This window comes from Pocillopora damicornis, chromosome 2, assembly GCF_964200805.1.
Source record: "Pocillopora damicornis chromosome 2, jaPocDami1.2, whole genome shotgun sequence".
Classification (NCBI taxonomy): Eukaryota; Metazoa; Cnidaria; class Anthozoa; order Scleractinia; family Pocilloporidae; genus Pocillopora; species Pocillopora damicornis.
The window spans coordinates 34,542,988-34,568,135 of NC_142671.1; the positions used below are offsets into that span (position 1 = coordinate 34,542,988).

The 25,148-nt window shown below is 39.1% G+C and overlaps 1 protein-coding gene across 2 annotated transcripts; it reads left to right on the forward strand.

The window, feature by feature from the left end:
• On the forward strand, nt 1-24,809 carry LOC113669982 (uncharacterized). Of its 2 annotated transcripts, none has more exons than XM_089195630.1 (31): nt 1-123; nt 3,664-3,759; nt 4,378-4,749; nt 5,103-5,144; nt 5,671-6,063; nt 6,615-7,073; nt 7,480-7,608; nt 7,816-7,868; nt 8,025-8,196; nt 8,884-9,054; nt 9,845-9,979; nt 10,951-11,163; nt 11,399-11,545; nt 11,736-11,873; nt 12,938-13,039; nt 13,837-13,946; nt 14,144-14,323; nt 15,668-15,739; nt 16,766-16,878; nt 18,171-18,345; nt 18,733-18,795; nt 18,960-19,108; nt 19,900-20,014; nt 20,512-20,662; nt 21,258-21,384; nt 21,679-21,736; nt 22,240-22,328; nt 23,004-23,124; nt 23,204-23,245; nt 23,440-23,545; nt 24,312-24,809. In XM_089195630.1, exons 2-31 carry the CDS (start codon nt 3,684-3,686, stop codon nt 24,386-24,388), a joined length of 4,350 nt encoding a protein of 1,449 aa, XP_089051756.1. In that variant the 5' UTR covers nt 1-123; nt 3,664-3,683; the 3' UTR covers nt 24,389-24,809. The 2 variants fall into 2 exon arrangements, with proteins under 2 accessions (XP_089051756.1, XP_089051755.1); XM_089195629.1 differs by lacking the exon at nt 1-123 and adding an exon at nt 2,939-3,250.
• The last annotated feature ends 339 nt before the right edge of the window (nt 24,810-25,148 follow it).

The window sequence follows — 25,148 nt, forward strand, 5'->3', positions numbered from 1 at the left end:
CTAAAGTCTCTGATACGCGCGCTATCCAGTTTAGTATTAATTAATTCTTATAAACGAAAACTCGCAGTGACTTCCGCAGTAGTGGTGTTAGTCCATGCAAAAACAAACGCAGAAGTTTTGAAGGTAGGCGATAAATTTGCTCGCGACTTATTTTTTAGACGTCTGTTTCATCAACGACTCTTTGCTGTATCGGGTTTTTTTATTTCGTCATACAAATTTTGCTTTGTTTAGAGATACGTCAGGGTTTTCGTTTTTAAATTCGTCATTGCCGAACGAAGCTTCAAGATCCAATAATTCAGATGTTTTTCGCTAATTTTCACAATAGCTCGTAACTGATGCCAATGACCCTTCGTTTTCAATCGTGCATAGCTGTGAATTTTTTTTTCTGGATATTTCACGAGTAAAGGAAGAAATTAAGCTCTTTCCGACAGCCTTGTGCAACAAACTTCCGAAACACTGATTAATTTGACAGTATTCTCCTATTGCTTTTAATTTATTTAGTAGAATTTTTGATTTTTTCCGAAAGCCTTTTGCAAAAAAGCTCCGAAACACCGGCTAATTTCACTGCTTTCTCTTATTGCTTTTAATTTAACAAGTAGAATTCTTAATTTTACAACTTTGATTTTTTCCAGATATCCTTACCCAAAGTGGTATTATTTCAACTTTGATATACACTTCTTTTCCCGAAGGTTTTATCAAAATTCCCTTAATTCCTCAGATATAATTTGTATTTATTTGTCCCAATAATATCTATAAAACTAGTTGAAACATATATTTTTCTTTGGTATAACTTTTTCATTTCCTAACTTACTTGACATAATATAGCAGTGATACGAAAATTTTATAAAATTTAGGTGATAAAGAAAAAATATCAAACCAAAGTCAAGTGAAAGCAATATGATTAAAAAAAAAGATGTACTATTTCATTTTTTGTATGACTTAAAAAGACGTATTTTAGCATGAAAATATTTTTGTGAAAAATACTACCCGCATTCAATCAGTGAACTTGAATTTTAATGGAGAATATTAATTTTCAACGGGAAATGATTAAAAGTAGCCAGGAATCTAATTATGGCATTTTAAGAGATTGGATACGATAAAACTGAGTGAATTTGTTTTAGCTTTTAGCCAAGATAATTGCTTTTTATCCGCTCAAGATCTTTTATCTTAAAAAATTGATGTTATCCTTTGCTTTTTGACAAAATGAGGATTCATGAAATACCTCGTCAGCATTAAAGAACGAGCGCCACATTTTTCTTTAGCGAAGTCCGTAGCCTAACAACAAATAAATTCAAATGTAAAATACTTTATTTTCATTTATAGTTTAATAGACAAAAAAAAGGACTTTCTTTTTTTTCCTTCATCTATAGATAAATATGTAAATGTGGAAACTGATATCCCTGGAAGCACTGTGCGGTAGTATATATTATAAAAATTGGCCTCCGCAAAGAGTTTTGAAACTGACGTTTCGAGCGTTGACCTTTCGTGATATATACCTACGTTCTCCTTCCCTTATGGCTGAGGAGCGATCGCTTTTAATATTTCGCCAGGAACAGTTAGTTACTCGAATAAGGACGTAACTAAGCGGGGGGGAGGGTTCACGTAGAGATGTGGCGCCCCTCCACGTGCCAACAAGACGCTATCGCAAGCTTCGTTCTCCACTCCTCTCTCCATAACCCCCCTCTGGAAAAACCTTCTCACGCCTCTGAGAAATGTAGTAATTGAACAGACTTAGTTTTTCTGTCACTGAAGAGCAGAATATTCAAATGTCGGTTAATTTCCTTATTTCTGAATTTACTTTTCACTCATCTTTCAACAAAGCACTAAGTCGAAGATGACCCATGGTCGGAAATTATAAATATGATCATTGCGTCGTGTTCCGCTCATCTCATTTAGGTATTTCATATCTTTTATCTTTCTATTTTTTTTTATTTATCCAAATTGTAAAACAAGACAAGTATATGAAGCAAAATGGTAATTCTCTTTCAGCTTTTTGATAAAAAATTTACTGTCTTGTGTTTCTTCGTTCGCCAAGAGGGACATAATGCAAAATTCGGTTGAAATGTTTTTGTCGCAAATTGTCAAAATCCATTTTCGCTTTAACTAAAGCTTTTTCACTTTGTTGGCAGCAGGTGATATGGTCATTCACACATAAAAAATTTTTGTCACTGATCATCCCAGCTGTTATGTCTGCGGTTTTTCTCTTCCGTCAGAATTTACAAATCAAACAAATCCTTAATCAGGATTCGACGGGTGGGATGATAGAGAACGTATTTAGGAAAAAAAAATGCAAAACGTGTTGACTTATTGATGTTTGAAATGTTTTGTTGCATCCATACTCCGACAGACAGTAAACTGATTTGCCCAACATGATCTACAACAAAAACAATTTAGACCAGATAGAAAATGGCCGTAACCTCGAAGAAGGAAATCTTGCAACTAGAATGTCGCCTGCCTTCGATTCCGTGAGGTTTTTTAGCATACTTAAAATGTTCTTTTAGCATTTTAGGTTTTGTTTTCAATTTAAACCGACGCTCTGTTGATACCTTATATAAACAACGCAATTGATGTCTTTTTGTTCGACTCCAGGAGCAATTGGGCTGATTGTTAACACTGCTTCCCTTGTAATCGAAAATAGGTTATGGAAGCCCACGTATGGAGCAAAAAAAAAATTCATGTTACCCGGCGTTTGTGCATATTTGTTTGGGAAAATTGCGTTTGAGTTTAATTGATTTCCTGCGTCATGAAATCGAGACGACTTGTCAATTACAACAAGATATGAGTTTTAAATGAAAATTGATGAACAAAAATTTTAGGTATCAAAATTCAGGGAGCGAATTTTATATTACGAAAAAGGACCACGAAAGAAATTGTCTTGAAACCCTGAAATTTAATCACGTAATGTAGCTTTTTATTCATATCAAGTGACTCTTAAATCAATCTGTACTTGTTTCGAGACCTATTTTTTTATATTTTATACGTTTAACAGCTCAATTTCTAATTATAAGTACCAAGCTTTTAATACAAACATCTATAAATATTTTATTACAATAGTTGGTACATAATACGAAGTTTTTAACTCAAGTACAGGTAGGGCTTTGTTACCTGTAGAGGGATAAATGTCGCACTGCACGGAACAAGCTGGTTTAAAACCCACAAGATGAACTGTTGGCTTATAGTATTGACCGGGTAAACTTTAAGTTTCATGTGTTGACCAAATAAGCATTGCGTTCCACAACTTCGATGTAAGGTAAGAATGACAAACGTTGATGATACTCCACTGAGTATATGCCAAGCTCTTGTCGTAAACATCTTCTATAATGCATGGGCAAATTGGTCTCGCTTTTTCTAACCAGAGGGAATTTTTATGCGCTCCTTTAAATGTATGTACGTGTTTGAAAGTAATTGAAAAACTCACCGATGAGTCAAAGGGTAAGATGAGGTCAAACCCTGGACACGAAACTTTGCGACGAGGATTTGATCACATCTTTCAGACAACTGTTTAGAAGAGTGTTGCATTAACTTTTTGGCACACCTTAGTTAAATCTACCTTCGTGTAAAGAAGGTACTTGCGCCTTAAAAAGAGGTTTCATAGCTTTAAAAGGTATAAAATATTTTCCTCTCTGTTGGATAAAAGCAATTTTATTTCCTAAAACTGCCCAGGATAATGCACACTGGCTAAGATGCTGCACCACTTCGTTGCACTGTTTGCTGTGGCCATACTTTCTTCACGTGAAGGGATTTCCAGTCCTCATCCTGGTAACGTTGTTTCCATTCTTTTTATTGTACCTTAAAGTTGACTCAACATTTTGACAGAGGTAGAAGCCAGCTGCTTTTCACAGGACACGTCACACGATCTAAACTACTTAAGCTTGCCAAAATTGCTGGAACCGGGGAATATTATAGTAGTGCTTGAACATTATTAACGAAAGCAGGCTGGTATTTCTTCTCAGTAGAGAAAATGCCGTAATTTGCTTGAAGGTGCTGCGCCAGTCAAATAAAAATTCGTTTTCCTTGGAAATAAAAACTATGGTTTTAGAGAAACGGTTAGATATGGTTTCGAAATTTTTAATGAAAAAGAGATTATTTTAAATTGGTAATAGAGAACTAAGACGCTTGATCGTTTTTGATCCTACATACTAGCAGTATAGAAGACATTTGTCGAACATGAATCTAAACTAGTCTAGCTTGCCATAGAGTATCCTTAAGCTTAGTTAAAAAAAACATGGAAAGGGGTGCGTTTCGTCGTAGGGAAATCAGAAATGCCTTTTTTTCCCTTTACTATTCCTCGGTTTGGTCACTAACATCCAAACTTTCATGAGACGAGAACCAAAAAGATCGATGTTAAGTTGTTTTTTTTTCTGTACTGTTCTATAGCAATCGAGTGCACAAACCACACAGTTTTAAACGAGGCAAGCAGATCTAGGTTTTTTACCAACTACGTTCACGCCAGCGATACCTTACTAACGGGCTGGTTTACATACAATGGCTCAGCCGGTACGCACATGGCTACAACCTGCGTTCCCGCTGATCACTGCGGTACGCTCGTTCCTGGATGGCTGGCAGGTAACCATCCAAGTGTAGACGAAGGTTTAGTAGTACGATCAGTATGTCTCTCCAAGTCGCAAGTTTGTTGCATAACATCTGTGAGTGTACTTGTGAGGAACTGCAGCGGCTTCTTTGTTTACAAACTGGACGTGAATGCAAGTTTAAGCTTTAATTTTCGAGTGTGTGGAGCTGGTATTGAAGGTAATGTAATATTCTCTGAACTTCTTTCATCGATCGCATTTGTAGACGAAAACCCTCAGAGATTACAATGTAAATGACTCCTCCATCGTCTGCCATCCACTTTCAAAACATAACCACGATATTAAAGACACTTTGTTTTTGCCTTTTTATTCAAATAAAAGTTATTGGCAGTTGTTTGAGATGTAAAATGAATGCTTTATCGAGAGGAGGAGGTTTCATCCATTTTGCGTCCCTCAGGGGAGGCATGGGTGTTAGTTAACTTGATATCCCACCTTTTAACCTAAAGGTTTGCTGATACTGACTTCAATTCATAAAATATGGACAAATTTTAATAGAGCCTTTTTTTATTTCAGGATCATTGCCGCCTAAGCAAGTAGCAATCAAGAATAAGTTAGGTAATATAAGAAAGGCAGTTTAAAGTCTTTAAAAATGATAATGAATTGATTGATTGTTTAACTCTGAGTGAAAGTTCAACTTGACGACAGACACTAGTATTCTATTTGATAACTGCAGCCTTTTCCACGCCTCCTCTTCAACAAAATTTTGTAAGACAGATTAGAAGCGTTCCCAAATTCTACGCCATCGTTACAAACTTTAATGCTTTCATGGATGTCAAGATGAACATGCGATATGGAAAAGAGTTACCCTTTTAAAGAGTTATCCGCCTTAACTTCATAAAGTTATTTCAGATCTAATGCCATTTACGATGATTGTTTACTTTGTTAAACCAAGCAACACGAGGTTCAGTCTTTAAACAGAAACGTGTTAGCAAAAATTGTGCCGAAACTTTTGAAGCTTGGTCATTGTAATTAAAAGAATGATCGACTCTACGTTTCAACTAAACAAAAGAATTTCATATCGTCCATTGTTTTTGTTTGTTTTGATAACTGTTTGTTTGTTTGTTTGTTTCGTTGTTATTAGGCGATGAATGCACCGACTACAACACACTCAGCGCACGTGATAGAGCCGCGGACTATTTCAGTTACAACACTTTGAAGTGTGACGCCTACCTACCCAGTGGCTGGTACAGGCTGACTGGCCGCGCAGGGACTGTTATGCCGACACATTGCGTTCCCAAAATGCATTGTGGTACTCTGTCACCTGGTTGGTTGAATGGCAAACATCCAACTGTGGAGGAGGGTGTGGTGCAGCGTATGGTTTGTTTTACAAAGGATACCAATTGTTGTCACTGGTATAGTTTGGTGTTAGTGAAAAACTGCAGTGGTTTTATGGTGTACAAATTTGGACCCTTTCCTACAGGTGTAGACTCCTGCAGCTTGCGATACTGTGGAGGTGGAGAAGCCGGAGAAGCTGGTAAGTGACACATAAACCAGTTATGAACTGATCATTATTTATCGGCCGGGGGGGGGGGAAGAAGTACGATGAATTTGGTTGTGATCCCTCCTAAGGCTCTATAATATTGTTATGGTCCCCCTTTCATTGGAAGTTGATTGGCAATCAATTTTCTTTGGTACCTCCCTCTTTATAATATATAGGGGTCGACTGATTTCCCTTTAACTCCCCCTAAAAGCCATGCGTTCCCGACGGCCTCCCCCCCCCCAATCCTCCTTATCTCGTCCTCCCAGATGATAAATCATGGATTTTTCCTGTAAAAGAAACAACCAAATAGATAAAACTGCGGAAACCAGATTCCACATGGCTGAATACTTCCATTCCATCGTTGTTAGAAGACTTTGATCCCAATAAAATGAGATAGTTTTAGTTTTGAAGCCATTAGTAGCTACAAATGGCATAGCCGTGGGTAGTGCGCAAAGAAAGGCCGACCCGAGACCCGAGACTGGCTACATCGAGAATTTTATGCATGGTAATCTACTTGGTCGCCCATTTTTCTGAATTTCTATTAGGTTGCAGAGACAAAGAAGGAAACAGTTATGACGTATGGCAGAGTTGGAACCCAAATCCTTTGTTCAAATGTACATGTACACCCAATCTAAAAGTTGAGTGCCAAAAAACTGAAAGTGGATGCTGGGATTCCCATGGAAACGCTTTTGTGGATGGACATGAGTGGCTTAGCAACAACATGACTAAGTGTAACTGTAGCAATGGAAAGATAACCTGTACCAAGCTCTCTCGGCCAGCCTGCACCGATGAGAAAGGCATGGTGCGGGAACATGGTAACCACTGGTTTTCCGGAGTCTGTTTCAATTGCTCATGCGTGGATGGTTTGATCAGTTGTGAAAAGTATCGCGTGACTATCAAATATGGGTTATTCCAAGTTGAGACAGTTGGAAGATGTATGCCGTGTCATCAGCCAAGTGACGATATTTTGCCAACAGGAGATGGGACAGTCGCTGCTTGCCAGGGTGGGTGTCAATAATAAATGAGGTGTCGTTGTTTAATCACTGCAATGATGAAATATGATTGTTTGTTATTTATCATGAAGTTACTCTCGATCTGAATCACAGGTTTAAATTGATTTTTCTCTATTGCAACCCCCCCTCCCTCGTAACATAAAACAAAATCGCACCCACCTTAATCAGTTGAAGGATGTGGAGCGAAATCGCAGAGATGGTAAGAGGCGAACATGTAATAGTGAGAAATCATCAGCTATCGAATCAAATATCGAAAATGACTACTTTCCGGCTAAGTTGAGCCAATTGTTTTTTCACACTTACCTCCCCTACCAGTAGAGAGAGCGACTCGTTTTGATCAACCAACGAATAACATTTACACAGTGCAATTTTCCATGTTAAAAGCTTCTCTTTCCAGTTTTCTTTCAGCTCAAGGCTTTAAATGAGGTATTTGGTTGTTCCAGTGGGGACTTCGTAAGGAAAGAACACGTGTGTAATGGAGTCGTCGAGTGTCCGGATGCTTCTGATGAGGCGCAGTGCCAGAATGGTGAGTTAATGAATTCGGCTTTTTCAAGTAACTGAGTTTTAACTAATCTAACCACACCCTATATCACTCCTCCCTACCTCCCTATTTCCCCTTTCCTCTTTCCCTCCTTCCCCATCGCTCAAACGGAAAAGAGAGGAATAAAAACCATCGGAGACAAACTTAATTAAAAATAAATACTGATGATTCTGTTCCATGTTGATGTTTCAGTTATTTGTCGCGATGAGGAAGGGCAGATTCTAATTTTAAAAGATGTTTGGAAGGTAAATTTTCATACTTATGGCAAACCTTGTAAAAATTCCACCCTTAGAATAACTAAAGCATTACACTGATTTATCATTTGGAAAGCTTAGCGTTTATTTTTTTTGGAATGTCAGCTCGAATAACATTTGAAGAATTCATTGTTAACATCACTCCAGGTGTCCGACTGTCTCAGCTGCGAGTGTATAGAGGGTCGTCTAAAATGCCAGAGGACACTTCAAGTCAACTTCCCTGGCAAACATTTTGCATACGTACCTTTTACTGAGTCCTGTGAACAACCAGGGTGTAACGTTGTGAAGTTTATTAAAGCCAGGAGAGAATCTTGTGAAGGTACACGTAAGGTTAAAGAGTTAAACTTAATTTAAGCCGAGCTACCTTAGAGATCACTTTAACCAAATTAGCATACACCATCAGGATTCGCTTAAAAGATCTATACTTATCAAAAAAGGCTACTAAATGTTGACCCGGGCGGAAATTGAAATCAACGCAAAAACCATCCACAACTATTTGGAAACCTTAGGAACTGGTCATTATTCATCAACCAGAGAGAAGGGTGAGAGGTTTTGGTTGGGTAACAATAAAATTTAAAGGATTCCCCTCTAAGGCCCGGAAGTACTCCGCGATAAAAATTAATGAGGACTGATACAAGCATATATTTATTTCAAAACGTGTGGTATCAGCCAGGAAATTCAAATCGAAATTAAAAATTTTAGTATAAGAATATTTAAGGATTAGCATATATTCCCGACCAAGGAGACATCGGTCAAAATAAACAGTCTCCGATCATATTTTCAAACAACTGACATTGCTTTGTTTTGCTTGATTTTTTTTCATTACTTTATTTTTACTCGAGGAAACTGTTTAAAACCGGCCATTCTCAATTCTATTCTCTTAAAATTAACAACACAGAGCAATTAAACTTACCGTATTCTACCACTCTTTATAATTTAGCTCAACCCCGTTACCCCTGACATTGTCATTTTTTCATATCCATATGATAAATATTTCTTTACTCAGCAATTGAAACCGTCGAAGGTGGCCACATTTTGTCACGAGGAGACAACTGGGACTACCAAGGGTGTCAATTCCTCTTTGTAGGACACAAGCAGACCACAGGGTGCCCACAAATGTCTCTATCAACCTGTTATATCTACAATGGAGCAGTCTGTTGTGCTGAGAAATGCCCAAGTAAAATGTTGAACTGATATGCATGGCCAATTGCGAATGAGAACAACGGTTCCGTTTGGAAAGAAAACGATGTTAAACACTTTTCATGTTGAGAAAGTCATTAATGATAATAAGGAGTTATTTACAAGGCATTTGCTTTGTAATTACCTCATTTTTAAACCTAAGCGAACTTAATGGACCATAACAATAACAACAACAACATTAATAATAATAATAATAATAATAATAATAATAGAACATTCCACAAGGTGGCTTGTCCTCTCCACTGTTTCCAGGTCGAATTGGAATCAGGAATGTCAGTTTTTGTCGAGGGAGAAAAACCGGAAGACTTGGAGAAAACCCTTGGAGCAAGGACGGGAATCGAACCCGAGCCACAGTGGTGGGAGGCGAGCGCTCTCACCTCTGCACTATTCCCACTCCCCGCTCTCCCTTCTTTAATCCAAATGAATTAACAACACTTTTATGATCTTTTTGGAACGATTATCTGCCAGTTTTCGGAAAACGAAAACCAAAATTATGATAACAGCCAATTGGAATCAAGGTGAACATCAGCATTAGCCAATGAGAATGCAAATTAACAATTGACAAGATGCTATAAGCATCGTGTGATTGATACGAGTGATTGACTGTTTTGTATCTGACTTGTACATGCGGTGTGCGAATTTTCCAGACCTATCACAAAGTGTTTCGTGTATTTAAGCAAAACCATAGCAATTACGAATTTGCATTCAGCATTTAATTGAAAAATTGCTCTCAATTTCACACTGAAGGCGCGTTTTGTAATTCATAGCACTTCCACAACTTGCAAGTCAGGTGCGCTGGGGTATGAAGATGTGTCCAGGAGGACTTCAGTTGATAGCCAGTGATGATCAGTGTAACATTATCGACCCGAGTTGCCTGCCGGGAAACGGCTCCTGTAAAACGGGTAAGTTTGATTGATGAGAGCGACTTCTAAGAGGCTTCGATATGGCTGGTCCATCTTTAAAAAATTCTAGTCCTCATTTTCAAGCTGTTTTAATCTTCTCCATTCTCAGCAGATGTTCTTTATTTAAGGTTATTACTACTTTCTTTGTTGTTCGACCACCCTGGCAAGCGGTAGTTAAATAAAAGTTATTTTACACATAATTTGAGGTTTGTCTCTATGACGTTTGAGATCAATAAAAATACCGAGACAAAGGTCATTGACAGATCGTTGTATGCAGATTAAAAAAGGCAAGGTATATCGCCGAACAACTGCCGTAGTGACGTCCAAATTTATCTTTTACTAGTTTGTATCGAACTGACTTAGGCTGTATCGAAACGACTTTGAATCGACTTTGTCGATGTATTGAATCGATCTCTATCGAATCGAATTTTATCGAAACAACCGGACCCCTTCTCTTTTATAACCTAGTCACATTCCCTTATCTAGAATGGACGTGTAACATAAAGTTTGTGAGCTCTCTTGGAGCAAATGTCCTAATTATTAAACGAAAAAGTTTGTGCAACTTTGCAATAAAACCAATTTATTAACGTCAGCGACAGTTAAGAGCGAATAAGTTAATGAGACTAGTTATCACTTTTAAGTTACATTAATATTTAGACTTAGGTATCTGGTCTTCCGAGACCAATGTACATTACTTAGTGTGTTGCTTGATGTATCACTGAAGAACGCATAGAAGCCTTGTGGGATCATGGGATGTGCACGTGAGCAGAATTAGCAACATTGAATTCACTATTTTTAGATCCGCCTGGATCTCCAAGGGAAGTGTGCCAAAAAATAGCCTTGGGGGAAGTACTGTAAGATTAAACACCACATGAAGAGAGATGGAGGGGAAGGTTCCTTCTCTAAATTCATTTATTTCCTGTCAAAGCAGATTTTTTACAGTCCCTATCTGCTGACGATTTGTTTCTCAGATGCCTTGTGTCAGGACGAGGATGCAAATACATATATCAATGGAAGCACCTGGTCTATTGGTGACTGCATCGACTGTTACTGTCACAATGGCGTTATCTCGTGTTCTAAAACGCTGTCGGTCATTACATCCAATGAAGAAAACACTGAGCGCTGCAGTCAACCGGATTGTAACGTAGCGGCGTTTTTGAAAGCAAATAGAGGAATCTGTAAAGGCAAGTGATTCTGACGGCAAAGCCAAATACCTGCGTAAAAATGGGGAACGAGGATTTTTCAAAGAGCTCTCATCCTGTAATCACAAGAGCTACAATTATTCCAGCTAATTTTCTCTGCGAATTATCGTGTATTTTGTACTTAAAAGCTTGTTTACCACCATAACTCATAAGAAAATGACCACACTAAATTTAAGTTATCCATTCCGGTGTAAATGATTTTTCTGCATTATGTTAGTTTGCATTTGGAGGAACCAAACCCATCTGGAAGGCCACCGCTGGACAGAGAATGGAGTTAACTTCTTTTGCAGTTCAGAGATGCCGAGAGTAAGGTCTGGATGCTACTTGGAAGCTGGTCCCGTGCGATGTACAGGGGCTTTCATAGGTTTGTTCCATGAGCCACTAACTATCGAGACACCCATCGTGTAATAGGGACTTTAAGGACATACATTTCTTGCCCAGTAAAACATGCTCCTTCAGATCTGCGGACGTCAAAAAATAATTATTCTGCTATGCCTCAGACAAAAGACTGTTCCGAAATTCTTGAGGCTGTTTGTGCTTCTACATTTTTTCAGGAATACGAAACTTATCACTCATATCTGATGAAAGACTGTACCTCTGTAAGAGCGGAGTTGAGATAAGATCACTTAACGACAGATGTGATCAGAAAGCAGACTGCAGCGACGAGTCTGACGAGAGAGATTGTGTTCAGTGTAAGTGTAAATACTAATGACTGAGACCAGGGAACTAGTCATCATTTTTCGCCTGGAGGAAGCGGCTCGGAGGATAATGTAGGATCGCGTAGTTTTCTGAGGAAAAGGAAGGGGAGATCAGTTGCCGATAATAGAATGTTGCAAATAAAAAGGGGGATTGTAGTAAAATTGACTGCCAATGAACTGCTGATGGGAGGGGATCATAAGAATATTAAAGAGCCTTCTGGGGGGTCAGGTAAGTTTTAACGTGACGTTACAAAATCTTCATACCCCCCTCCCACCGCAATTTGAGCCGTAACGCGCAAAAACGTTTTCTTCAAAATGATAAAGACTAAGAAGTACTACTTTTGCGAGACAGAAAGAGATAAAAATGAACAAAGAAGCGAAAAGAAACGACGAAGTTTGAGGATGGAAAGGAATGACAATATATTGCTAATAAGGAACTTGAAAAGCTCTTCCAAGTTTGCTAAAAGCCATATGCGCAAATCAGGTGATACTTCCTATACCCCATGAAAAAGGAAAGGAACTAATCCGAGCAAAAATTAAAACGGAAGCATAGAGAACAAGTAAAAAGAACCAAAAAAAGGTATAAGTGATGTCAGTAACAAGAAACAGATTGTTAGGTCATATAAAGGGAAGAGCGCGGAAGATCGCCAAACTAGCTTTTGATCGCAGTAAACCTTCAACTAATGTCGAGCGCACACCTTTATTTTTAGGGACTGGTCATCATTGATCACCCTAGTTGGGGAGATGGTAGTGTTGGATAATTTTTGTTGTGTTACGATAAAGTTTAATTGATACCCCATAAGTCCCTAGCATTCTCATGACCTCCACCTGGAAACCCCTTCCCCTTCCCCCCCCCCCCCCGAAATCCTTCGACCCTCCTACTTTCCAGGCGAAAAATAAGGACTGGTGTTTGATCTTCCTCGTATAATGGTGCTGAATAACATCCTATTCGCAATTTGAAGATGTTGATTATAGAAGGAAAAAAAGGCACTCGTGCCTTTCCAAGAATATTTTGTGTGAAAGCTGTTGTAAAAGGAACTTTGAAACAATTATTTCAGATTTCTGTCCATTTGGCACGAAGTTCAATATGTACTGGGAAAGAACTGCGCTGAATGACATTGTTGCTAGGAACTGTTCAGAGGTGGATCCAGAATTAGGAGGTAGGAAAAATGTTTTGATACTCTTCGTCGAAAAATTGTTATTTGTGATAGATACTCGACACAAATTTTATTCCCAAGATCTGATTGTCAATTCTCCCCTTAAGCTTCCACGCGTTACCTTGTGAATAAGCTACAAGAATTTGGTGTGAGATGAAGGCAACATTTACCATCTGTTAAGTTTGAGTGTTCTCATTACCTGTTCTCTGAGTAGTGTATGCATATTACAGTGAGAAGTTACATCTTAATCACTTCTGGGATTACAAGGGTTAAAAGGAAACAATATAACTCCTAGAAGTCAAAAGTAGTGCCCAGTTGTACGTAGAAAACAGTTTCCTGCTTTGGTGCACTTCACATGGCATTTTTTTTTCTCCGATAAAGGAGTATGATCACTTGGGTGAGGAGAGCACGTCCTGAAAAGTCAGTAACATTGACCGAAGCTTCAACGAATTTATCGTAAAAAGGAAGTGAATTTACTTTGACTATCATTTCGTTTATCGAAATCTCAGTCATGCGCCTCGGCCTCATGTCTTTCCTCACCAGGTTCAGGCTGTGTTCAGTGCTTGTGGTAACTTTTCTACTATATCCTTTCATTGTGTAAACCCGATACAAAATTCAATTAGATCTAGGGAGCTTGCTATAAGCCTCAGGCATTCGCGTAGGCTTACAGCATTTGCTGTTGGTGGTACTTGTCATTCAATAAGACTTTGAGTCACCATCATTAGAGTGTTAAGATAGGATTAATATTGTTTGTGTCTCAGCAACGTGCTTTTCATTTGTTTATTTTTATTGGACCACAGGAAATTTCACGAGCCGTTGTTCTTCACGAAATGGTCGTATGACAGCGTGGAGTTTCAAAGAAAGCTGTTTTTGCGAAAAAAAATCTCTTCGTCAAGAATTCAGGCATGAAGTATGTAGTAGCTTGATTCCGATGTATTCTAATCCTTATATAGGTTAATAGGTTGTATTCTAATCCGCGGCTGTTTGAAACGCGATACATGACTCAGTTGGAATAGCAATTAATAAATCATGTTTGTCTTAAAGTTCATCGGGTAAACAACTGATTTTAATGGAACTAATAGAAGGCTTCTTTCCATTCACTTTCAGCTATCCATAATGAATCTAACAAACATTTTGGAACTAACAAGAGCATTTGTGAACAAAGCCACTAACTTTACAAACAAAGAACTATTCTTTAATTATCTGAGTCTTTGGTTTAAAAGGGGAGCTCTCCTACTAAATCCAGTCAACCATTCCAACGATATGGTGGCGCTCAATTTCTCACAGGTACGAATTTCAGCCTTAATCATTACCATTACAATTTGCTTAAACGTGATTGGTGCATCAGCTGTTTTAAATTTCACTAATCACTCTGTACAGTTGTAATCGGACAGTTGGCTGTAATCGGACATTTGAAGCAGCCAATCATGCTAAGTCCACTCAGCTAAATCCACCAATCACAGAATTGATCGCAATAACTATAGTAACAACCACTTAGTATAGGTAATCACATGAGGCCAAGTACTGTTAAGGATTAATTGCACGAGAGTTTTCAAAATTTCCAAAATTGCCCGAGTCGCGAAGCAACGAGGGCAATTTGGAAAATTTTGAAAACTCAAGTGCAATTAATCCTTAATAGTACGAAGTCTCATGGGATTACTTGTTTATCAATAAAGGGCAAAATTTATATGAAGGAAAATCACGCGCCCACGGATTAGCCAATCATTAACAGGTAATCATGCCCTCTCTTGATTACTAAAAGTGCCCTCGATTAAGAAAAAAATGCCCTCTCTCTCAACCAATCAGCGCTCAGTAATTTTTCCCTTTATTGATAACCCTGAAAAGAAAACTGGGTAATTTCCAAATTTTTTTCCTTTTGACATCGTCCCTACTGGAGATGTTTGTCCTAAATGTATTTTTTTTTTTCGGAAATTGTAATGGTTATGATTAATTAATTGGTAACTGGACTTTTTGTCGTCCAATTCTGTTTGCAATCATACTCGTGATTGACAAATCAGACTACCGCTTCGTCCGATTTTGTTAATCACTCGTACGACTACAGACCTAATTGGACTCCACTCGGTCCTATTACCATTATTTATTACTAAATGACAGACTATACATTCTTTGTCAGTTTGAAGTTACATACGCGCTATTTTAACGAAGAACATAGGACTTTTTTTTTAATAAATCAAAGAAAGGTCTTCCTTAGAGGCTTGACTTATCTACACAAGTTATCAGAGAAATAAATAAACCTCTTATGGACCAGTCGCGTTTAATCACCTTGGGGCGGGGGGTCGGAAGAGTTTGGGAATTTAATTCTTTTCAGGGGGAACGGGGAGGGGCAGAAGTTAGTCGTCGCTAACAGAGTATGTTAGGGAGGACCATAAAAGATTGACTGCCAGTGAGAGAGGGGGTGGGGTCATCAGCAATACTACAGAGCCTGGGAATCATCTCGTGACATAAAATCCTGTCCCACCCCGGCGATAACTAATGACCGCTCCCTTACTGGATTTCAAAACACAGATCCAGAGGGTAGCCTTTTTCAATGATTGTCTGAGGGTTCATTTTCTAATTGACCCAGGATTGCGAGTTATGAGCTTTCCATATATATATTTTCTATCTCTTAAGGCCATATTCCAAACAACTCGAACCGAAAACGTTTTCAAGCCTCACTCAGACTCCTTTTGTCCTAAAGAAGAGGTAAGCATTCATGAAACATACTGTAGAATAAGAAAACGCAAAGCTAAAACATGCATGCAAATAAACAAGTAACATAATAAACAACATATGATAAGACTTCTGATTTGAAAGTAATATTCCATCCAAGGGCCTTGTTCATAATTATTGTAACAAAATTAACCAACTTTTATCATATCTATAAGTCAGTGCGTGCGCTATGATTGGGTGATTTAACGGGTCGTGTTTCATTGTACAGCCCTTTTAATTCAAAAGTTTGTCTAAATTGAAATCTTACACCTCTACTTGAATTCAGAGATAGTAGAGAAATCTTGGCTAACCTCGTTTTCTCGGTTCGCACTGCAAGTTACGAAACCCCGTTTTTCTGCTCGGATTTTCAAACAGGAGCGGGAAAAAAAACTCTGTCTGTAAATTATACTACCGACCTCGAACTCGGTTAGGATGATGAGGTAAGTGTGGCACACACCTTTAAAGGTGCTACGCTACAAGGGTTTTTTTTACCGACGTAGACGAGCACCAAAGCTAGATGGCTTTAACCAATTCGACTCAATCGCCAAAGACGAAAATTCACATGGTGACAAATGTGATAATGATAATGAAGATGATCAAATCAATTTCCTTTGTCCCGGATTATGAGAATAAAAGCAGGACAAATAGGAGTGGGAATGAATAATGAAATTGGAATAAGGAAATAGGAATTTAGCAATGGACATTTCACTGGATGGCTCTTCTTGTCTACTGTTTTGAAATGTTGCTTTTTTGAAGCCAGGAAAACTGAAGGAAAACCCTCGGAGTAAGGACGAGAACCGACCATGTTTAACTCAACCCACATGTGAAGCCAGAATCGAACTCATATATGGGTGGGCGGGGAGCGCTCTCATCACTGCACCATCCCTGTTTCTTTAAACTGGAGTGGAAAAATTTCTAGCTATGCAAAAAACTGTACCGAAACTTTGCCATGAACGAGGGTTTCTATGGATGGCGAACTTGTTGAGGTCACTAAATTGTTACTGTCTGTTGTTTTCGCAGACGTACTCGCAGCGCTGGTCATTAATACAAGATATCAAGGAGTTTATTTGCGGGGCCTCAAATCTGACGCATACCTTCCGGTTTTGTTTCACTGAAGGTGTACAGCAATTAAGGTAAATTTCGATGAAAATAACCCATTCTGTGGTGACAGAGCAATTAGCAATCATGCGTCATCTGGAATTTAACTACTCCTTTCTTACTTTGCCTTGGTTGGTTTTGAAACCCGGGCCAAACTCTTAACCAATCAGAATCACATCACCATTAAAACCAATCGTAACAAATCACTCGCGTTTTCCCGCGCTCCAAACAGCTTGAATTCTCATTGTCTCCCCGTAATATTTTCCTCTCCCCTTTTGGCTTTTAGTATCTAGTTTTTATTTTACGATACCCATGGAAATGCTCTCACGGTTTTAAGAACATTACATCGGCAGAAATATTGGACAAGATGGCGGCCGCGCTTGCGCATTTCGTCCATAATGGCGTCCAAATAATATAAGAAACTGTATGGAAATTTGTAAAATTTCTAAAATATAACAATCAGGAGCTCATGGTCCCGTCTGCTCTCGATCGAGACATTCAGTACTGATTCTGCTATTCATCAAACCTCACAGGGACTCGAGAAATAAAAACCACTTACTTCCCTCGCCAGTTCCTTTGTCATTGATCATTGACCTAGGTCGCCCTACAGTTCTTCAAAATCCGTCGTTCTCCATCCCAAACACGCGCCTATTACCGGAAAGTGCATCGATAAAGTCAACTGCTCTCGATCGAATTGACTGCTACAGAGTTCGAAGCGTCCAAATATCCTGTAAAATTGCCATTTCCTCCCATCAAAAAAGTTCCCAACGCGCCAGAATATCCCTTATTTTCCATGTTGAGTAAGTGACGAGACGCCATGTTGAAAACTATGACTGAAATAGTTAAACACGAGCAACGCTGATCTTCGAATCGTCGGCCATATTTGTTTATGTTCTTCCAGGGAAATAAATTAGTTCTCAGTCCTTTTCGGAATAAAAATATGCCAGGCATTGAATGCAAATTCAGTAGCCTTAGCGCGAAAATTAAATTAAAGCAAATCAAAATTCTGACATCATTTCATCGCTCTGCCTCGAAAAATCCCAAAGATTTACTTGCAGGTCTTCTTTTCTTTTTCTTTTCATCAAATAGAAGATCTGCGGTGCTCAAATTGTACAAGTCATGGTACGAAACACTATACACACTCCGCCATATTGAATTCTCTTGATATTCTATTGTTCAGGAGTGTAATACGATATACCGCTGATAATTGTTAGCGAGCTCGAAATGTCCTTGATTTCTGGCGATGAATTATAAAGAATGGACTCATTCCTTATTTATTCCATGTTTTCATAGCATTTGTTCTCGCATACTTCTGTATATCCTATAGTGTAACTGATAGTCGTCCATACGTTGAAGAAATCAACACGGGCCATGGTCCTCCTGGTGTAACTATCTTTTGGGTGCGACCAGTTTTTAATCTGAGGATTGATCCAAACCAGCTGTCCTCAGGAAGTGATACTGTCAGCTCCCTTTCACTTCCTCCGGGAAACATCACTGGCGAGGCAAGTAATACACCAAAGAAGAGGCCCCCGCGAATTCTAACGTACGAGGGAAACTGATAGTGTCTGAAAAAATCCTTTTGAGGGAAATGACCTCAAGGTCACATTTCAGTTGGGATCTTTTTGTTTATTCTCTCAATCCCAGGGGTATCGACCACAAGGAAAGTTTTCACTTCAACATGCCCCTATTTTTAATAATAATAATATATGTACTGATAGGAACTATGGGATATTATTTGATCAGTTTCATACTCAACTCTAGAGCTTATCGAACCCACTCTAATTTTCTTTAAAATGACCTTTTTTACGAGAGCATATCCATCTTATAAAGCGAAAGTTAAGGTGGAAAGCTTTGATTCAAAGAACACCTCCTGTTTTTTCTCTCACTAGATGAATTTCAGTCGCGTCCTTGTTCCTCTTCAACGTTTCAACTGTACTTGGATTGAATATGATGTAAGTCAAATAACTTGAATTATAAATAATAAAGAGTTAGATCGTTGGTGCTGAGGGGTGGAGGGGTAGTATACGACATTCATTCTTTTATGCAGCAAATTAGTGGCCAGTTGTCAATGTTACAGAAACTTTCCTTGGTTAAATCTGTCAAATTTCTTTTTCAGGTAAATGGAACGTTAAAAATCACAGCCAGGGAAGTTAGAGATGAGGAAAAAGAGAGGAAAGCTATGGCTAAAACTCACCTGGATCTCGTTCTCAGCAGCATTTCTACAGTGGTTGTTATAATTTGCTTAATACTGCTTTCCTGCCTAAGGTGCTCAGTCAGTTTGATACTCAGAAGTGTGACTAATATGCTCATCAATTTGAAGTTTCAGCATCCCCTAGGCACCTTACTGGCATTTGAATGTCGTCCGTGGCCGGGGGAGGGGAATTTGAACCTTGCTTGGGATGGGGTGGGGCATTTGAACGGCAAGTGCCAAGTCTTATTAACGTAATACACGTCTTTCAAAGGAGGATTTTAAAGGTAAAGAGCCTGCTTTCGTGAGCTTTTTCGAGCACAAGTTTGGCTCGGGGGGGGAAGGGGGATTTGAAGACGCTAATCTTCAAAAGTTCAAATGCCCGAAGGGGATATTGAAGCTTCGAATTGATCGATGCATAACACAGTAGTCGGACTGCCTGACGACTTACTGGTGGACTGCCTTACTGGCGGACTGACTGTCCGGACTGACGATTGACGGGCTGAATGACTCAGCCATCAACTATCTGACTAACTAATTGACTGACCGGCTGGCTGGCCGTCTGACTGATTGACCAACTGTCGGACCGAACGACTGACTGACTGACCAACTGACTGACTAACTTAGCGACTAAAGGACTAACTTGTTCGCTTACTGCCGTACGTACAAACGTGGACTGACTTCCGACTGATAGACCAGTAGTTAATATATATATATATGTATATATATATATATATATATATATATATATATATATATATATCTGACCAGCTGAACTTTACTCTGCAACTGAATTACTAACATAAACATGAATTGAAGATGAAGTACCGTCTATAAAGCTAACAGAATGACCTCTTTTCTAACACAGGATAAGAAACTCCGAGAGAATATTTGTTCATAAAAACCTTTTAATATCCATATGCCTGGTTTACATGCTGATGATCTTGGACTCATATATTTTTACAAACAGGAAGCAGACACCGGTGAGTTTAACTGATCCTGATTCTTATTAGTTCTGATAACACTTAAAAAAAATCCCGGTATAAGAAATGTACGTAATGGCACGAGCAGGGTTGGGAAAAGTCGCACAGCCCAGCGTATGTCCCCGCGAGATGTGAGGATGAAAATATGTAAGAAGAAAGGAAGAACGAGAAAGACGGCAGTCTCACGCTTAAATGTGTATCGACTGGCAAGGTCGGGTCAGACGGGAAAATATTTGGCTCTGCGCGTCATGCCGTGTGGACCAAGCGCAGCGAAGTCCGTAAGTTGTCACCATGAGCCAAATATTTCCCGTCCGCCCCTCCCGCTCAGACAATAAGAACACACTGTTTCCTTATTAGCTTGTAGCAAATCATGCAGGAGCCCATACTCCTTGATTTATTTGAATTTTTTTCAGCTTGAAAAACCAGAGTAACATGGCTGTTTGATTTTAAGTACCTATACATTCCTTTCTTTTTTTTTTTTCTTTATGATATTGTAGAAATTATGTTCAGCTATGGCTGTCCTCCAACATATAACACACACCGCTATTTTCACGTGGATGTTGGTTGAAGGAATTCATCTTTACATCAAGCTGGTGAAAGTTTTTTCAGTCCACAAGCTCTACATCACATACATTGTCATCGGGTGGGGTAAGGCTCTGGTGATAGCTTTTATCATCATCTCTCATTCAGCACATGCACTATGATTGTTCAGCCCAACGGACCCTAGCGGTCCATCAATCATTGTACCGCCCTCTAAACTCAAAATGTTGTTTGAATTTAAATCTTACCCCTCTTTTTAATCTCAGAGTTTTAGTAACTATCTTACTAACCCCGTTTTCTCGGTCTGTACCGTAAGTGATAGAACCTGTTTCATTTTTTTGGCTCCAATCTATAGTCCGTTTTTTTAGCGCTTGGGCCAAAAGTCCGAGTGGAAAGAACTCGGTTCATAACTTGCAGTAAAGACCGTGAGAACGAGGCTACTAAGAGGAATATAAATTAGATGCTATACCTCAGTCTTACCTTATATAATGTAGTGTGTTGTGTTATCATGGTTTTTCTCTTTCTATGGTGTTTGACGCGACATTTAGTGCGGTGTGTCCACATATAGTAGTTCTGCAACATTACTGCCGTTAGACATGGGGATCATAACCGGAAGGAATCTTTTGTTGACAATCAGATTAACCCATAACCGGGGGTACTTTAATCTGGGATTTCACAGTATACTAACCTCCTTTGACCACAGGTCTACCAGTTGTTATTGTGGGTCTAATAGCAGCCATCAGACCTGTGACATATGATATGAGCAAGACATACTACAAGGACGTCATGTGTGGATCACTGAAACTTTCAGCGGAGATTATACGTGACAGGTTGGTATAACTCTACAACTTCCTCGATTAGGACCATTAACTCTTTCTTTTAACAGCTACGCCTTTTCTTTTAAGAGGCCCATGTGCTTGATTTATAATGTTTTGAATGTCTGTTTCTTTAATTTTTTCGGATCGTAAAGGTTTGGTTCACAAACTCTTCTCTATCAATTTTTCTATTACTGTTTTTTCCTTTTTTGCATCAAAACGGAACGTTCTTAGTAAATAAGTTAAATGCATTGATCCGCTTTCCTTTTTCCTTACTTAGTCATATTGGAATATTGTTATCTTTTCAAGGTGCTGGCTTTATGACGGTGAATGGCTTTATAAAGGACCAATCTTGGCAATTCTCCTGGTAAGCTCAAATTTCTTTCCCAAATCAACTTTGAAGTCATTGCTTGAATGTCTTTTGAAAATTTCAGCTTTTTTCTTCGACAATTGATTATTTATCACTGGGGTGGGACAGGGGTGGAGAATTTTAGGAGATCTCATAACTTTCGGGAGTAACGGAAGGGACTAAGTCGTCGCTAACAGGAGAGGAATCATGAGAATATTACATCGCTAGGGGGTCAGGTAAATTTATCATTACACAAACAAAGTCCTCCGGACCTCCCCCCCCCCCCTTCCTTACTCCACCCCGGGCGATAAATAAATAATGACCATGAAGACCTTTTGAGTTCTCGTTTAGCTCTTTTGATAATTTCCTTTGTTCTGCTGCGCCGTTTCGACTTAAGTGGCTGGGTTTTGTTTTTAAGACTTTTGATCCAAAAGTATTCTAACATCGAGCTTTTTCTGTTCTTCAAACGACCAATCAGAATTTTTTTCAAAGTCAAACTTTTTTCAATTTTTCATTTCCAGGTCAATGTTGTGATATTTGTAATTCTGCTGAGAGTGATCTTCACCAAGATATCGAAAAAATATCAGACTGATAATGTAGAGAAGACCAGGTAAGTTTCTTCTTTTGTTTTCTCGTTCCTGTTTCCTTTTTTTTTTCAATTTGCTAACGATCGATTAAAAAAGTCAGATTTGTATTGTATGTGTGATTTTTTTAATTAACAATGCCTTTTAACCAGATGCATTTAACCAAGGTATTCGCGAAGGACCTATAGAAAGTGGCAAATATGTTTTTTCCCAAGTGCGCATGGAGTAGGAAATGGTGTTTAGAAGTATTTGGGATTAACAAATGGACAAGTGTGTTCCTATAGCGCCTGATTGATTAATGTGCTGGACTGTGGATCTGGAGGTCTGGTTTTGAAACCTGACCGCGTCATTTTTTTTTTTGCTCCTGGGACAGACACTGAAGTCCTGCGGAGCCTCTCTCCTTTCATGAACTTCAGAAAAACTTGACAAATTGCAAGGGGGGCTAACCTGCAATGGACTGTCCAGTTGAAAAAGCAATGCTCTCCTACATTCCGTTTCCAGAGAAACTGGGATAAACTTCAGCAGTGGTTCCCTGACTCTTTGAGGGTTTGGCAGTCTCCCCCCCCCCCCCCCCTTTACACTCTATTGGCGACAACTGATCTTGCTTCCGTTCCCGCTGAAAACCATGTGATACCCCCAAAACATTCTCCGACCCCCTTCCCCTAGTGATCGTCCCCCTAAAGTTTCCTTTCATCTTACAGAAAAGGATTGAGGAGCATCGCAGCTCTAATGCCCCTGTTGGGCGTCACGTGGCTGCTGGGGTTTTTCATCCACTGGAGTGAAGTCCTTGCGTATTTGTTCATCATACTCAACTCGACTCAGGTACTCACGGTTCTATGTGCTCCACAGTTGCTGATATTGATCAAGCTTGCCTCATTCGTGTTCCTTTTAATTCTTATAGGGTTTGGTGTTTTGTATCTTCCATGGCTTCTTGGATGACCAGGTATTTTCCAACTTTACTTGTGCAGCTTTGGTGTAAGTTTGATGCAGAATATCGTATTCTATTGTATTCCTTGTGGCGATTCTCTGAATTGATGGTTTATGCGATAAAACCACGGCACTCAGAACTTTAAATAGAATTTTCTATACTTGTTTGTTGCAGCGTTTATTGCAGTGTCTCTTTATTTGTTACAATAGGTGAGAGAGAGTTTGCTTAGATCCATTAGAAGGACACGATTAGGAATGATGACCCAAATTGGGAGATCATCTATTGTATCAACAACTACTCAGTTGTCACCTGGAGGTATTAGTTCTTATTAGCTCATTCTTGCTTTACGCTGTCTTGTACCGTGCAGAAGCGTTTGTTGCCATATACGTTTAGGTCGTAGAATGTGCGTCCTCACGAGACAGATATATCTAGCAGTGAAGTGTTGAAATAAGTTTTCCGCGGGCGGGATTTTTCACTGAACCTATCTTTCCTTCTCTCTTTTCTTTTCACTTTTTCCCCCTTTTCTCTATCCTTTCTTATTCTTTTCCCTTTTCCTCTTTCCCTCTCTCTGGCTATCTCTGGCTGTCTTTTTAATCTCATCCGGATCCACCTTATTCTAGACTATTTTTACACCAGGGACCGGTCATTATTTATCGTCGGGGGGAAGGCGCTGGAGAATTTTGTTTGTGTCACGATAAAAGTTACCTGATCGTCCATAAGTCTCTGTTATGTTCTCAAGAGAACCACCCACCCCACTCCACCCCCGTCCTTATTAGCAATTAATTGGTAGTCAATTTTCTATAGCCTTCTTTATACTCTGTTGGTGACGACCGTACCCCTGAAAACCATATGTTTCCTCCAAAACCCCCCCACACCTTATACTTGCCACGTATTTTAATTATTTATAGACTTGTGATCTTTCCTCTTTTCCGATTACTTAATTGAAATGAATTTCCATTAACAAGTGTTCCCTATACAAATGTATGTGGAATTTGGGCCTGGGTGCCGGTGGAGAAATTACGAATATCAGGTTTTTCAGCAATCTTTTTATCAGTTCTTCTTTTCTATGTTCAACTTTCAGATTCGATAAATGACCGAGCGAACACGGGGCGACGCCCAGGGATTGCTGGAATGAGGCATTTAGATACTAAGGTTTAATGGTGTCTCTTGATAAAAAAAAAAAAAAGCTCCTACTAGCTTCGTAATAGCTAATTCAGTTTTTTAACCTATTTGCAAGCCTTGATATGAAGCTACTGGCTGCATTGAACAAAGACAAGTTTTTTTTCCGTAGTAGTGCTGTTTAAGGAGGTCAGTTTTGTAGAAAGAACGCACCTCAAGCAAGCACACTATAAATCTAGTGAGTGATAATTAAAGAATGTTTAAAAAAGGCAAAGTGGGATATGAGCTATTTCATAAGGAAATAAAAACCTTATTAATAAAAGCTTAATGATGTAGGAAAATGAACAAGAATTATTGTAATTATTAGAATCTTTTAGCTACTAACAGAGTCCATCCACTGTACATACAGTGTTAAATACTCCGTCCAACTGCTTTCATTAAAGATAAAGTTTTGCCTCCAGCTGTTCACTTGAAAATTCTCAAGTTGATTCTCTCACCACGCCATTCTGAAAGGTTACAGATTACCATGCATGAGCAACCAGTGCCCAGAGAGCCCTAGTGATTCATTCGAATTTACAGTGTTTTTCACCGGTTCCCAAAGTTAGATAGATAAATGAATAAATATTCACGTATTTTGGGTTGACAAATTTGCCTTTGGCAAGATTATTCGAGAACTGTTGAAAGCAAACGATTGAAAGAACAAGACATGCTTTGCACCCCCCCCCCCTCCCCCCTTCTGCTTTGCCGTCTCCGCCTACTTAATATCGCCTCATCCGTTACTTCCCTGTCCCCGGGAATC

Coding starts and splice junctions, on each gene's coding strand:
- LOC113669982 (XM_089195630.1), top strand. CDS start 3,684: ATGCTGCACCACTTCGTTGCACTGTTTGCTGTGGCCATACTTTCTTCA. Junction 18,796..18,959: donor GTACTTGGATTGAATATGAT/GTAAGTCAAATA, acceptor TTTCTTTTTCAG/GTAAATGGAACGTTAAAAAT. Junction 20,015..20,511: donor CAAACAGGAAGCAGACACCG/GTGAGTTTAACT, acceptor ATGATATTGTAG/AAATTATGTTCAGCTATGGC.